Genomic DNA, 16,303 nt, shown 5'->3' on the forward strand with positions numbered 1-16,303 from the left:
TGTCACTGTTGATATCTGTTTCGCTTTTACGCCAAACTAATTTAGATAAGTAGACTGGCTGGCTTTGGTTCAAAACCTCTTGAGAATTGGAACAAAAAGTAGGAGAACCACAAGGCGATCTCACTCTGATGAATCTCTTGCCTTGGGACTCGCCGCAACTTCAGGTTTGCCTTTTGTCTGCTCCTCGACCTAGGATGGAAAGGAAAAAGCCAGTCGGAAAGTTTTCCTTTCTGTTTAAAGTTTCTAATTTGATTCCTCTCGTTCTCTTTTAGGTAGCTGGTTCTCCACGTCTGGGTTTTCGATCTGATCCGACAAGAAATTGCTTGGAACATTGGAACACCGCTTCGAACACTTCCAGGAAAAAACCCGGCCTAATCACAGAAATGGATTGATCGAGCCAAAAGACGAGCCGGCAAAAAGTGACTCCCGCGGGAAGAGAGGGAAAAGGCGGAAAACTCGTGGCCTCCAAGGCGGAGGCCACCACGCCAACATTTGTCAAAATGAATGGCTTGAACTTTGATGGCGGGGGTGGGGGTGGCGGTGGAATCGGAGGTAATGTTGAAGGTGAGGGAAATGGGAGTGGATCCAGCGAAAGCCCAACGCCTCTGGTTCCTGCTTCTCATCTCGAGTCCATCCATTTGTGTTCCACTGACAGCGTGCCCTCGTCAGCCGCCACGCTGTCCCAATTAGAGCCCTCCAAATACATCATATCCCACTCAGGTCCCATGGGTACCTCAAGCCAACAATCCACAGCAGCGGCCTTCTTTGCGCGGACAAGAAGCAAACAACATGGATCTCCATTCAAGCAGCTTAACCTTCTGCAGCAACAACAACAACAACAACAACCGGAACCAATGGATTCCTCATCAACCCTTCCAATGGAGAAGAAAAAACTCCTATTTGATTTTACTTCCATCTTGGGAAAATGCCCTCCTCCGATTCCCCAGTCGCTACTCAAACGAATGGAATTGCAGCCAGACAGTGGAGGCAACCCAAAAAATGGAACCACCAATGGATCTTTGGGCAAAGTGAAGGTGATAATGAGAGTGGCGAATTCCGGCCTGATCGATGAGCGCAAGGGATCACATTTCAAACTTGACAAGACGAAACGGCAAGTGACGTTATTTGATCCCACCAATGTCGGGAGACAAGGGGAGAACGACGAGCGAAAGGTCAATGTATCCGCTCCCAAGATGTTCGTGTTTGATGGCCTCTTCACTGATGAGGATACTCAGGAGGACGTGGCCTCCACTGCTCTGGTCGATACCATCACAAGCGTGGTCCATGGATCCGATGGATGCCTATTTTGCTTCGGTCATGCGAGTCTTGGGAAGAGCTACACCATGATTGGAAGTGATGAGTCAAGCAAGACCTTGGGAGTGATCCCGACAGCCATTGCTTGGCTGTTCCGATGCATCAAGGAGAAGAAAGAGAAAACTTCGACTCGCTTCTCGGTTCGGGTTTCCGCGACAGAAATCGGTGGACCGAGAGAAGAGGTGAAGGATCTTTTGGCAAATGTGTCTAATGAAGGAGACACGTCAGCCAATTTGCCAGCACCCAGCGCCTACCTACCCCGAGCTTCACACCAGGGACCCAGCCAAGAACCTTTCCAAAACATGAGTGAACTTCGATGTCCTTCAGCTGACAAGGCTGGTTTCTTCTTGGATGCCGCTTTGAGTGCGAGAAGAGTTGGAGACCAATCTGGCAAGGATTCCCACTTTGTTTACACTCTCCACGTCTACCAATATTCTGTTGACAAGTCCAACAACGGAAAGAATAGGGTTGGAGGTGGGAGTGGTGGCAACTCTGTGGGTAATGTGATAGGAGGCCGCTCCAGGTTACACCTCATCGATTTTGGAGGCTGCGAGCGAATGAAAACCTCCACTGGCGGCATCACGCTCTCGGCTCTGGGTCATGTGATATTGGGCATCTTTAATGGACAAAGACACCTTCCATTTCGAGAGAGTCCGGTCACTCTTCTTCTCAAGGAGTGCTTAGGCTCACTTTCGTGTCAGGCCACCATGTTGGCTCATATTTCTCCAGCACCTAGTCATTACTCGGAGACACTTCACACGACCCAATTAGCCTCTCGCATTCACAGAATGCGTCGTAAAAAGACGAAGAGCAACGGAGGATCGGGAGGGGGAAGTGGATCGGGCTCCTCGGATGAAATGAAAAAGCTAGTCAAACTCCATTCAAGTAGCTCCGATTTCACCACAACCACGGATCCTTCGTCGAGTGAGCAATCTTGCGACACGGTCATCTATGTGGGCAGCAACGATGACGAGGGGACAGATGCTGAGCATCCTCCCGTTTATCTTCCCAACCTCAACAGTGGTGACAATCGGGGGCTGATCTCGAAAGTGCTTCGAGGCTCCACTATCGAACGGAACAAGTCGTATAGTCCCACATTTTCTCCCTCGACACCACCTTGTCGAGGAATTGGAAGCTTTGGTGGCGCCTGCCATTCTGGTGGTAGTGGTGGTGGAGGAGGAGGAGGAGGATCGGGGGGAAGCAGATGTAGCACCCTTGATCGGAAAAGACAGAAGTCCCCCCTCTCCCCTTTGAGGTCGCCTGGGCGAAATTCACTGAGGCCTGGATCCCTTGGTGGCACCCCCAAACGTGTTCTCAGCCATGTCAGAGGGGGAAGTCTACCTCGATCTAATCCCAAGGGTAAGATGCCTCTACATGGAAAAGTGGCGGGATACAGGCAACCCCCTTCCCAACAACAAGAGTGGTGGATTGACTCCCCCACGACGAGTTTGGGTGCCCAAGTCCAAAGTGGGTCTCAAGTTTTGGTGCGCACTATGCAAAAGACCACCCGAACTTCCGCTGATTGGAGTGACCAACTTTACGAAGGGCCGAGCGAACGAAGGATGAGGGGATCCCAGCCCATTTATGGGTTCATGGATGATCATAAAAAGAGCATGATTCAACAATGGGTGGAATGTCAAACTGCCCAAATGCAAGAAAACCACGTCAACGGCGGAGACAAAGGCATCACCCGATTAGAACATAAAAACCCCGAGGAGCCAGAGCCATTTGCGTGGCTAAAAGCCGGACAAAACTCTGGTGACTCTGATCCCAACTGCAAAGTCCTAACTCAATTCAAAACCGCTGAAAGTAGCGAGGATAGTTTGTCGGATAAGCAAGATCAAGTTATCGGCATCACCCAAGTAGACGTCCACCACACCCAAATCAAAGGCTCGCCCCAGAAAAGTTTTCCCAAGGCCTCTCAGTCCCAAGCGGAAGAGCCTACCCCTATGTCAGAAGTGTCGGTCCCGCCCAGTCCGGCCATTAGTTCCACATCTTTGGGACCGGAAGAGGTGGAAGCCCGAGTGGAGGAGCTACTCTCCGTGCCGGATTCGGTCGACCTTGTGGACCCAGATCTCGATCTGGATCACATTGCCCAAACGGAAATGCAGTCTCTCTCTTTCCCCTTGGTTGAAATTAGCAAAAAAGTCAGGAATTCAATGGAAGAAGGGAACCCAGGAGACGACACCCAAAGAAGAAGGATGAGCCAAAGAGAGAATGGGGAAGGAGAAGATCTGGGCCCTGAGGCGTCAGCGGGGTTCCTCCCCCTTTCATGTGAGTATACCTCAATCCATCTCTTCTCGAAGAGAGAGAAAACCATCCATACCCATTTAGTTGGATGGTTGAGACTGGTGTCTGCCTCGCCTCATGAAGAGGCAGTAGGTATTTTTTTTTTCAATATCAATTCCTCAAGTTTGCGGCCTCGAAAGAAAGTCGAAAAGTGGGTAACTGTTCCATTTTCCATTTCACTCCCCTTTTCACCCTTTTTCATACGATGCGTTCATTTTCCATTAGAGAGTTATCTCACAATGTGAAGAGGGGTTGCAGCCATTTTGTTGGAAATTAATTACAACGATATCACATTGTTCCCATCCAAAAGGGCCTAATTCACTTCCCCGGCTGGACCTTCCAATTGCTCAAATCCGCAAAAAAGCCCACAGATGGACCAGTCCTCTTTTCAGGCCGGAAATAGGCCAAACTCGAGTAGATAAGAGTACGAAGCTATCATCATACCGAATGTAACATTTAAAATGAATGCCTTAACTGGGCTTGGATGCCATTCATGCATCTTTGCGGATTTGATCCGTCCACAGACAGGGTAAAGCAATAAAACTCTCAAAGTCTTGAAATAAATGTTTCAACCATTCTGTTCTTGGTGACTAACCTTCCCCCAAGCAAGCATTGGACCTACCGAGCCCACATAAACTCACCATTTCGACATTATTTGTTGCCAAGAAAACTTTCTTTCTTGTGTTCTTTGCCAAAGATATGGAGAACGAACGGAGAGGAGAAAATTGGAGGGAAAGTTGTGAATTCATTGCACTGGAACACAGACCAGTGGTGCGTGTTTCGTTAACGAAAACTTTGAGGATAAACCATCAGCGTACACATTCACGACACATTTGGCTTTAAAACGAATAGAAATGCACCAGAATGAGGATTTATGGAAAATATTCCGTTATTCTTCATGCCACGACATTGGAAAAGAGGTGTCTGGAACAAAAAGATAATGGGACCATTTGTTTCATTTTTGCACCCAAAAAAGTTACTAACACAGTTCTTTGGCGGATTGTAATCAGACTAAGTGAGTAGTATGTACACGATTCGACCGAGTCAAGGATCGGGCAGTTCTATGGTGGAACATCTTTTACGACCTTCATGGTTTTACGTACTGTGGGCTTCCCTTTATGCGAACTTGCTCCAGAGGCGCGTGCTTCATCATTATTCCAGCCTTTAACCGGTCATTTTTCTCTCTTTCTCCACATTTTTAGGTCATGAACCCCGGACCATCACTTCGTCCAACCCATCCAATAACACCTTGGCAAGGACAGAAACAACACAAGGCATCATCAACCCGAGATCATCCAGTTCCGCGCAAGAGTCAGCACTACTTGGTGCCCCTGCTATCGGCACAAAGTCAATATCGAATGGTCAGCCACACTCATCCTCTTCACACTCGACGTTGTCGAGAAGGAACGAGCGAAACATTCCAGAACATATCCGGTCTCTGGATCGACTCTATTCAGAATGCGAGGCAATGGTCGAGAGCCTCAAGAGGCAGAGTCGAGCTTCCTCGATCAAAGATGAGGAATTGCTGGAAGGAGAAAGACCCTTGTCCGAGGCGGCAGCCTTTGTCAATGATCGAGGTAAAATTCAAATGGCCCAGGACGATTCGAGTTGCTCGAGCACGTCGGGATCGGAGCCAGACCATCTTTTGCAAAAACAGATCTCCAGTCTGGACGGACAGAACTTGCACTTTGTGAATAAGCGCCCCGGGAAGAATGCCAATGGGTTTGAGGAGCTCGAAATTCCGAGTGTTTTCCATAATGAGGAGTTCACCAAGAACTTTGATCAATTGGCCAAGTTGCATGACTTGTACGCCAGTGTGTCGTCCATAAGTGCGAAAAGTCAGAGTCATTTGGAACGGCAAGAGCAGAGGCGACAACGGGGTGGTGGAGTTGGCGTTGGCGGAGGTGGAGGAGGTGGTGGAGGTGGCGGAGCTCGAGATGATTACCGGAACGGCTCCTGCTTCTCCTTGGGTGCTTTGATGCTTAATGACCCTGAAAATGCCAACGATCCAGCTTTGGAGTATTCGGTGGGCAGCTCTCTCTGTGATATCAACAGTCTGTGCAGTGAACCTGTGAGGATGTTTGATTACAATGACTTTTTCCCTCCCCCTCCGGCCTCGCTGCTAGTGGATGAGGAAGATAATCTTGTTGGTGGAACCTCGATATCCCTCTCTGACTTGGGGCTCTTTAATCCTGGTAATTCTCTCTCTCTTCCCAGGCCTGAGACTCGCGGGGCTTGCGCCAGTATGGCTAGAACGCGTGGCCCTAATGCCACGGCAAGTACTGCAGAAAATGGGAACACTGCAGAATCCCAGTCCCGAGAAATGGAACAAGAAGGAGGTGGAGGAGGAGGAGGAGGAGGACCAGAGAGATCCGATAGTCCCATACTCGAGGGCATTGACCATGAGCTGGCAAAATATGCAAAGCTCAAAGATCTAAAGCAGGCTTACAATGTGGTTCGGCAGGAAGGACAAGAAAAGAGCCCAGACCACCATCGTCGAGATGGAAACAGTCAAAAACCGGAGGGAAACAAGAACCAGACCCAAAGGAGCACGACGACCGTGAGCGAAGCTGACCTGGTTCTCTCGCCTTTGCGTCATTTGCCTGATGGGGCCAGCAACCCTGACTTGAATCTTAAAACTTTGAGCCACAAAGCCTCAGTTGGCGAGTCCACGTTTCTACCCAATTCACCATCCATTTCTGGCTCGTCACAACACGGCGGGAGCTCCTTAGTGTCGTCTGCCAAGTCCACGGTTCTGCCTCGTCGATCACCAGGTACTGGACAATCGTCCAGTGGCTCAGACCATGAACTGGACCATGCTTTACCCTTGGAGCATGGCGTGAACGGACCAACAAAGTCTGACCTTTGGTTGCGACGAACCTCGCCCCCCGGAACCTCTCCTATATTAAAAATTGAGCCCGAAGATCACCGTCTGGTTCATCCCCGATCGTTTCAATCCAACCAGCCAACAACGCCAAGTAGCAATTCGACCTCCAGCAAAAAAGCGATCGTTAATCGAGTCGTGGCCTCGGTCCCTTCCTCGCCCAGCAAGTCAGGGTCCGTCAAGCAACAAAAAGTGCCAAAGTTCAGTCGATTATTCAGCAGTGCCACGAAGAAGATTTCAAGGAGTCCCCTGAAGATTGTAAAGGGCACAAGCAGTGCCACGTCTCCGACTAACACTACCTCATCTGTTCCGAATTGTGAGGACAAAAACTCGAGTGAAGCGATAAGATGCGACAAGAAAGGTCGTAGCTCGACAGCCTCAGCCTCCGGCTCTTCCACGTGGAAGAAAAGAGAAAACTTTGGAGAGGCAACTCCTACTTTGACATCATCGTCATCGCCAACAACAAAAGCAACATCGACAACAACAGCCTTGTCTTCAACAACAACAGCAACAACAGCAACAACAACACATGGCAAAGACCAGCAGCGCCTGGCCACAGTCAAGACCGGCACTTCGAAGAAAGGGAGCTCAAAAAACGCTCCAGGCACCTCTTCCTCCACAAAATGCTCACTCGAACCAATTAAGAGCAGCACATTGAAAAAACAACCCTCCCACGCAGGAAGAAGCACACCCACCTGTGTCATCCCGTCACCATACTCGTTCCCATCGGCGCCCACCAAGAACAAGCCACGTGGGGACACGAGTTCCAACGACTCTGGAATTCACTTTGATGACCGGGTCCGCCTCCGGGGAAGAGGTGCCGGTAAAATCTCACATCGAAGGGCCAACAATAAGCATTGCAAGAGCTCCGGCTACGAAAGCGTCGGGCTCGAGAGCGAACGCGATAGTATCGAGAGTCCTACCATTGGGAACAAGACTCTTTTGGACCATCCATCTCCGACCAAAGCGCTGACGTTTCTTCAATTCAAACTCCCACCCCTGAGACTGGTCCAATATGGGGAGGAATATGTCAAGAGATTAGATTGTCGAGCACGATTCAATCAGTTCCAAAAATTGAAATCCGAGCAACGGGCACTCAAACGGCAAATGTCTCAGGCCAAGTCACGTTTAGGTGCGGATCCTCGTCGATGGAGCTATGAGCTTCATCTGGAGGACTCGGTGGTATCCCAGGACAAGACCAATCCCACTTTTGTGGAGGCTTTTGAGAAAGAAACACAAATCCTGCGCAAGCGAGTGGCGGCTTGTCAAAGTCATGTCAAAGTTGTGACGTGTTTTGATGTCAAAGCTCCTTTACAAGTTTCCACTTCTCTCCAGGAGATGAGGGAGGAGAAATCCAAAGCAGCAACGATTGACGGAGACGACGACGATGATCCGTCCGTCAGGAGGACCGAGCCAAATCAAAGCCAATCCTACATGAGCGACTTGTCACCCAATACCTTGCGGTATTTCAACAATTGTTGTACCACGGAATGCGAATCAGCGTACGATATCATGCTTGCCACAACCCTCAATCCGAATCAGGGCCAAACCCAGGAAAGTGAACTATTTTAAACTCGAGGAAACCGACTCGAGAAGACTGATTTGATGAATCGTCTTCAGCCAGAATGGCTCTTTCAGTTTGTTTTCCACGTTGCCAAGAACTTATCGTCCAAAGAATTTTCAGCCAAAGCTCGCGATTCCCACGAGTGATCGAGACTGGTTTTTTTTTCTTCTCCTGTAAGGGTCGATCAGACCCCCCAAAAATGAGCTTTGAGGGGAAAAAGAGAGAAATTGATGAAAATCTGTGATCCAAATATTGATTCTCCAATCTCAATCAGCGGAAATGGAAACCCTCTCAGACAGCCTTTTTTTCTCTGTTTTTGGAACAATCATATCCGTGTAAAATGGTTATCTACTTATTGTATTGTACCCGTGTTAATCCGATGATATGACCTATTTCTGGAGATCGAACCCATTAGAATGTCTTTTTCTAAGTTTGCATTGGAACTTAGCAGACCCAAAGTGACGACATGAATGAATGTGTTTTTTTTCCACTGTCTTCATATCTCTACCAAGTGTTCGGACAAAGTCATTTCATATTCATTATATCCTTGTACTAATCATCCTCACCACAATGCATATTTGAACGCGCGAGAAAAATATCTATATACATTTGTTGAAACTCAGAACTTTTCCCAGTCTCATTTCTATACATACTATCCACGAAAGCTTTCCCAACTGAGAGTGGAGACCCGTGTTTGAAGAGGTGACAAATTGCCCATAATCGGAGTAGAGATCCGGCCATTAAAAGGTCACAGACCTTTCTTTGACCTAAGGTCATTTTCATGTCCATAGAGGACGCTTATTCAACGACGCTCTCAAGGGCAAAGAGATGTTGCATTTTTCTCGTCCTGTTCATGCCTCAATCATTTGGACTGTCCAATTTTCCATCATGTATTGAACGCTATTAGGAGGGAAGGACATCGTCATACTCTGTATAATGGATCGTCCAGAGAGAGCCATTGAGCAATGAACGATGTGTCGTCCTTATTCCCTCCTCTTCATTTCGCGGCACAAGCCCATTATTGTTCCACCAGGACCAAGGACCCTGGTCTTGTTGGTCTACATAAGCTGATAGAAAATGAGGCCGATGGGGATTTCGCCAACTACGACTAACGATGAATATTCATTCCGAGGTCAAGCCAGGGCTCAATATCCCCGATCAAAACGGTCAAACGCAAGCACCACCGACCTTCGGAATAACGCTTTAAAGCTACGTTGGATCAAATGGCCAGAAAAACTCCGTCATGTCTTAGCAAACCCAGTTGGCCTCTCAACTAAGAGTAGTCAAAGGAAATTTCAATGGCGGAAAATCGCGATCAATTCCTACTGAAGTGACTCCGTCGTTTCGAACTCATCGAGAAAGTAGCTCGTATTTAGTGGACGGATAATTATGGGAGTAGAGCTTGAGGAGTATCTTTGTGGCATGTAGCTACGGTTCATGAACAAACTGGGAACTTTGGTGAGAGACTTATGACGGACAGATGTGCTTGAACTTGCTTACCTTCAAATAGAGAGGGGTTCTGTGTCGCATATTTTCGTCTGAGATGTTCAAGAATAACTTCGAGCTTTGAATAGTCGATACCTTGATACCTTTTCCCCCGGAATTCTCGGGAAATCAAATCGAGCTTTGATGGGACCCCGACGGGAACCTTGACATCAAGTTTGATTAGCACAAAGACAATTTGAGCTTCCTCCAAATTCAAGAACACCTCCAAAGATTAACTCGTAAAGGCACGACTCGTCATCATTACTTCGCTCTCAATCTTTGACAGACGTGGCTTGAAATGTGCAAGACCCTTCATTGCTTCCCTTGCATTGTTTGTAGTGCTCTGACACATTCGGTAGTGGTGTCAAGGCGGATTTCTTTCATTCAATAGGGACGAGCAAGATGAACTAGATCAAAAAACGGTGAAGAGGAAGAACATCATCATCATCATTTTCATCATCTTGGTCATGATGACGCTCTTGAAAGAATCTGAGAGAAGAGCGACGACGGTGACGGTGAAACTGACACGAGCCCGGATGTGGGAGGGTCTAATTCACTCAAATAGATCCATCTCCGACCAGACCCTAAATTGCAGTGGCTCTATTTTCACAATATTAATATAGAAATAAGTAGGACTAGACTGTTTGATCTAACTACACATTACGCGGGCAGATCTAAAAGCATTTTTGGCATTACATTTTCGCCTTTGTCTAAATGATACCATACACCAGGTTCTTTGCATTTGAATCGCTTGCTAAATATATTATGATATTGATATGAGCGATTCTTAAATTCGTTTTTAAGACCAATTAAATGTGATGATTTTCCTCAAGGAACGAAATGAATACTAAAGCGAGTTTTTACCTCTTGGCTATGACGTGGATTGTTCAAGCATTTGTTGAGCTCCATTGGAATGGTGATCAAATTCGGCCAGCTAAAAAAAGGACTAGAGAAAAAAGTACGTTTCTTTCTCTCGATTTTTTTGCAACAAATATCCGAATCCACATTCCACAACCTGTCCAAGCTAATTTCACTTCTGAGAGAACAAAAGACAAAAGTCTAGGCCATTCAAAGCATTGTCATGGTTTTCAAATCGTTTTCCGACAGAGAGTTCAAGTCCGAAACATGCCGAAATTCGAGGTATGACGACATATGTCAGGTCGGACTTGGGTGACCTTTCTCATTTCTAGGATAGAATTGGAGCAATTTACCGGGAGCAAGTTCATCTCTTCTCATAGACTCATGATGATGATTGTACCGAATTTATCTGAACAATTCACCAAGTATGTGTTGGGTTTATTAATGTGTATGTTACTGGAAAGGAAAGTGATGCTGAGATCTGCAGATCGTCACAACACCGGAGGAAATTGAACTTCTCGTAAAAAATGAAAGAAACAAAGATCACTGTATAGGAACGTATGAGGTTGAGTTATTAAATGTGGTTTCCTACTTATAACTGTAATTAAGTTATTGGAGGAAAGTGCAAAAAAACGTGTGGGAAGGCTTTCAAGGGAAAGGCATTTCCGACGCAATATGAATCAATTTATAATACTAATGGGTGGAGCCAAGCTCTAAGGAGCCAGATTCCAAAGCTGAAGCAAAATTTTGGACTAGAAAGTGGCGTCATCTGACTCTAGCGCCATCTAACATCCGTCTAACTTCCAACAGTGAGAAAAAATATTTCTAATAGAGAGGCAAAAAACTAGTCAGTGAAAGATTGAGAATCTTATTTAGTTCATGAGATTAAATTTTCTTTTTCATTCTGAAATAATAGTTTAACTTCAAAAACTTCAAAAAGTCACATCATATAATCATGTCACTAAATACAAAAGGTAATGATGGAATTTACAAAACTGCATATCAATGTTAAAACTCATTTGCCCTCACTTACGAGCTAAAGAAAATCACATGGTTTATTTTTTTTGCAAAAACACCTCTAATAATGGCTTGATTCAGCAAAACAAAAATTGCAAGGTTATTTTTGTATTTAGTTTGACTCAAGTTTACAAACTCTCAGTTCCTGCTTTTGTAACGTTAGTTTTCTGGATTATATTCCGACTAGAGACTGCCAAAATATGTGTTATACGTTTACTGTCCTGAGACAAGGGTATTTGCATGTTAAACTTATTTAATATTCTTTTGCAAATTTTTCCTGCATATATTTAATTTGGGCGAAGGCCCAAAAAATCTTCATTCTTTTGAGACAAATTGAGTCAGTGTTGCTGAGTGGCTGACCATGCAGCGCAAAAAAGGCAAAAATCCTCTCCCCAGATGCCGTGGATTAAATTCCTGCAGTGGGTAGTTCACATTTTAGGAAGGAGTTGTGGTGGGTGCGGTTTCTTAGTGAAAGACTTTTAAATATTAACAACACCCACAGACAAAGAACCAACCTGAACAATGACATTACCTATTGGAAAAATTGGAAAACATTTGACGACTGGCTTCATTTGCCAGCAAGGCTCGCCCCTCAAAGTGTCAGTTCAGTTAAAGCCCATGGGCTTGGGAACTTATTGGGCTGATGGTAATTTGTAAGTCCGATTGTCGACACACATGTCCAATGAACTTAACTGATGAAGTTCACAAATGCAGTCATATGAAAATTAAACGCTTTCTCGATTTTTGAGCCCCAATGCTAGGTTATAGAGCATATCTTTCTGCATGTTTGGCCACTTGTTCTGTATATCTTAGGTTTTCGCACAAATTTTGAATAGCTTTAGCATACTTTATGTCATGAAATTGACATTTTTCCTGCAACTTTTTTTGGCCATCTCCACTTATAACAAAAACAGAGTTGCGAGCTGGCGCTTGTCAGGTGTTGCTACATTGTGATCCAACGCTTTGATTCATTGGCTTTAAAACCTTGAATCGAACCAATCAGTATTTTTGACTGGGCATAAAACCGACCGTATTGGCTCGTGTTGTTTTTTAATCAAAATTAGCAAAAAGGCAGTGTCAATTGAAGTAAATTCAAAGCATGCAATTTTTTTTAAAATATTTTTTCTAAGTTTTAAAAATCCAAATATAGATGCAAAACCTTGCCAAGTACCCAATCTACATCAAAAGCGTGCTCCTATGTTATTAGCTGAAACAAAAAATCAGCTAAACGAAACATTCAAACTTAAAAGAATCAAGATAAAAACCAAATCGCAGTACCTCTCAGATCTTCATGTTGCTAGTTCTGACGCTTTTCTCACTCACTTTAGATTAGTAGAAACCACAAGGAATTGGTCCAATTCCTTCACCACAAGTGGAAACTTGAAAACCCACACAGATCATAGAATTATCTTTGTAGACTTTAATAAAGCATTGCTCCAATTAACTGAAAAGAGAAGAAAATAACAAAAGGCTCTTCATGTATCCAATATCGATCTGGATCTTGATCTGGCCTTTATAACCACTGTTTTAAAATTTGTTGTCATGTGAGTGCCAAGTTTCAAGGACATCTTCGTTAACCTCCCTTGTTTTAGGGCAATCTAAAGCCCAAGGAAGGTGTATGTGAGGGTGTTCGCGTAGGTATATATATAGCGAGAGGATAGTATACCGAAGGGGACCCATTTTCATGCCATCTCATTAAGGCGATTTTTGTTCGAGCGTGTGGAACAAAGTTCCCAGAAACAAGGTCTTCTTCGTCGTCTTCTTTCCTATCGTCTTCGTCGTCGAGAAATTCAGTCTCATTATGTATTAAAGTTGGCCTATAGCCATCCTCTCTCATCCCCTGGTCATAAAAGTTAAGGAGATTTTCGAGGAGAACTTGAAAGTAGTCTGCCACCCAGCCACCCACTCAGCCTCATGGAGAGAGCAGAATCCAAGAAGGGATTCTCAGCTCTTCAAATTGGGATCTCCATTTCAACTTCTTGCCATTGTCTCAACTGCTTAAACTCGAAGTGGAACGACTGGGAACGACTTTGATAAGGAACCCGAGAAAGGGGGGGGGGCTTGATTTTTTGGTTTCTTGATCCAATAATTTTCCATGAGATACCAGACCCTAAACATTGGAGTCCACAATCTCAGACGTACGAAGTCCTGAGAGCGACCCAAAAATCTCTTGGAACACTTTTGGTCTTTTTTTCTTCCATCACATGTTCCAAGTCCAGCATCAACCAAAGACCACAAGGGAAGTTTTTTTTTCTTTCCAAAAATGTCGTTTTAGTATTCATAGGACCACTTTTTAGCCATTCGTCTCCAGACCAAAATTCCATACACTTTTAGCCCATCCAAGAGATGCCTCTCAACTTGGAACAGTACTTTTGAATAAAAAAAACAACAAGATCATTTCTTCCATTGCGATTGCCAATAAGCACTTCCAGGACAAGAGAAAATACCGTTGGCACACTTAATGAAACTCTAAACGCCATAATACAATGTCAACTACCAGGACAAGAGTCATCCATACGCATAATTTCAAAGGCTATAAGAAGGAATGTGAAAAATTTCGAGCCGACATTTAAAATTGACCGGAAAGAGAGGATCGCCAAATTCCTCCCGGGCTCCGCACTTACGTTCCATTCGGAGTGTTTGCCATCCAGGACCGAGGAAATGATCCAGTGGTCGAAGCCCAAGTGAAATGACCTCGTTGTCAAGAGATAAGCCAGTAAGACAACGACAACTTGGGAAGACTGCATTCCCCACGACCAGAGTGGAACAAGGCACAAACAAACTAGCCAGCCCAGCATTGTAGTAGTAGCGCTGAAGCCAGGCACAATGGGCCTTTTTCGCTTATCCCTTTTATCTTGCAATACAAAAGCTGTGTCAAAATCCTTCTTCAGCGTCCTAGTTAACCCGTCCGACTTGGATCTACAAGTGTAAGAGGACGTCGAGAAAGGTTAAAGGCTTGAATTTGCCAGTCCAATGCTAGTTTTGGAAGAAAGTTGGTCGTCATGGAATGGGTTAATTTTGCGTCTTTCCCGGTTGGAACTCGGTGAGCGAGGTTATTTCCTTAGAGACCTCGGATGAAGGCGGAGGAACCCGGCTTTGTTTATTCTAAGTCCGTTTAAGCCTCCCAAGAGGGCTTTGGGTGGAGGTCTTGCCTGTTCATTCGCCAAGATGTCAGATCTTCGTCTTTCTTGTGTTGCGAAAACTGGGCAGCCTCAGACTTTGGATTATTCATTCCACAATGCACCAACTCATGGATTGGAACCCAAATAAAAGGGACTGTGTGTGATCCCTCCGGAAAGCACCTTAATTATCCACAAATCGTCAAACCGAATACTGAGCTCAATATTTTCATGACTGATTGGGACAATGAGATGACTCAGGGATGCTCCGCTCTCACGGAGGATTGGGGTCAGACAATGACAAATCCTTTGTCTGGCTTTGGATCCCGGGTGTTCTGATTAGGCCCTGGGCTTGATGAACTGTTCCAAGATGCATATCCCGGCTTGGCTCCAATTTACCTAATCCCTGTTCCAAGTGTCTCTTTGAGGTAGTGTGGAACATGCGATAGATCTCCTTCTTCCCCTCCGATCTTCCATTTTCAGTGAATCAGGAGGAACGAGCAAATCTGACTGGATCACCAGATAACCTAGATCCTTTACAAACAGCCAGACAGACACTCCCGTGCACGCACGCATGCACACAACTTGGCTCCATCCTGAATGGCAACTGCAAATGCCTTTGGAATGCATAATTGAATCAAGCCAAAGGAGACCACTGCTTGGAGGAGCAGAAGCAGTGTTGGGTGGGTCCACTTTCATGGGGTCACTGGACTTTTATGGGTTGATATTGGACGTTTTTGGAGCGCAAACAAGCGACTCGAGGACTCGTTTCCAACGACTAAGATCTTTCATTCCATTACCACATGGACTAAATACAGCCTTGGGAGTCGCATCTTCAGTCGATTAACCTCATCATCACGATCATTATTGTCATCATTGTGCGTTGTTGTTCCGATGGTTGTGCTTTTGTTTCTATTCCGAGCGGAGGGAAAACCATCAATCATGATTTGGCCAGTATTACGTAGATCCAGAGAAAAAGGTCAAGCAACTAAGCTCTAATCCTTGCTACAGTAAAAAGGGGCAAGAGATCTACGTACAGTAGGAGCACTGCTATGACCCTGAAGGCTTAACCTGGTTCTGGCTTGGGAACCCTGAACAATGTTGGTTGATCCAGGAGGAAATAAAAAAAAAACTGGATCCCCATGACAAAGCAAATGGAACTAAATTGAAAGTTAGAGCAAAGAACAAGTTCTGTGTGTTTGGTGCCAAAAGAACCGTCAAAGATGGTTGAAGATTAGGGTCAAATGGTCTTTCTACGAACGATCGCAAGCAAGCTTATGAAGACCATTCATTGTATGAGATGCCAATACCAAATGGGCGCGGCTGATTTGTTCCAATGCATCATTCATCGCGCCATTTTATGCATACTTTGTCAGTTTAAGGGCAGAGCTACAACGCCATGCCTCTGATTCGAAAATTGGAATACATACATTTTGCATCGTTATGTCTCATTCCCACTTGTACATCATAAATATTGTCTGTTGAAATATCGCTGCCAAACCCCAAAGCTGTGAAGAATCTCCGACTTCTAACTCTTGGTTTACTGCCATGTTCCCAACAATATGTCCCACATGAAACTCATATCTTTCCCAAACCCATTGTGTCCTTTTCCAATCTCCGCAATTGTTCCAATAAAATATTATTTCTCTCCGTTTCCCCCTCTTCGAGTGGAGTTAGGACTGGGACCAAACTTGGAAAGAATCCAGAGGAACAGTCAAGACTACCAATTTTTGGAACTTACCGCCAAACGTACTCAATTGTACGTATACTGCT

The 16,303-nt window shown here is 45.3% G+C and overlaps 1 protein-coding gene across 1 annotated transcript; it reads left to right on the forward strand.

The window, feature by feature from the left end:
• The first annotated feature begins 162 nt into the window (after positions 1–162).
• LOC131887076 (uncharacterized) lies at positions 163–8,676 on the forward strand. The gene is made up of 2 exons (XM_059235573.1): positions 163–3,588; positions 4,806–8,676. The coding sequence occupies exons 1-2, from the start codon at positions 501–503 to the stop codon at positions 8,057–8,059; spliced, it is 6,342 nt and encodes a 2,113-aa protein (XP_059091556.1). The 5' UTR covers positions 163–500; the 3' UTR covers positions 8,060–8,676.
• Positions 8,677–16,303: the final 7,627 nt, after the last annotated feature.

This window comes from Tigriopus californicus, chromosome 1 (assembly GCF_007210705.1).
Source record: "Tigriopus californicus strain San Diego chromosome 1, Tcal_SD_v2.1, whole genome shotgun sequence".
In the NCBI taxonomy this organism is placed as follows: Eukaryota; Metazoa; Arthropoda; class Copepoda; order Harpacticoida; family Harpacticidae; genus Tigriopus; species Tigriopus californicus.

Coding starts and splice junctions, on each gene's coding strand:
- LOC131887076 (XM_059235573.1), top strand. CDS start 501: ATGAATGGCTTGAACTTTGATGGCGGGGGTGGGGGTGGCGGTGGAATC. Junction 3,589..4,805: donor GGGGTTCCTCCCCCTTTCAT/GTGAGTATACCT, acceptor CCACATTTTTAG/GTCATGAACCCCGGACCATC.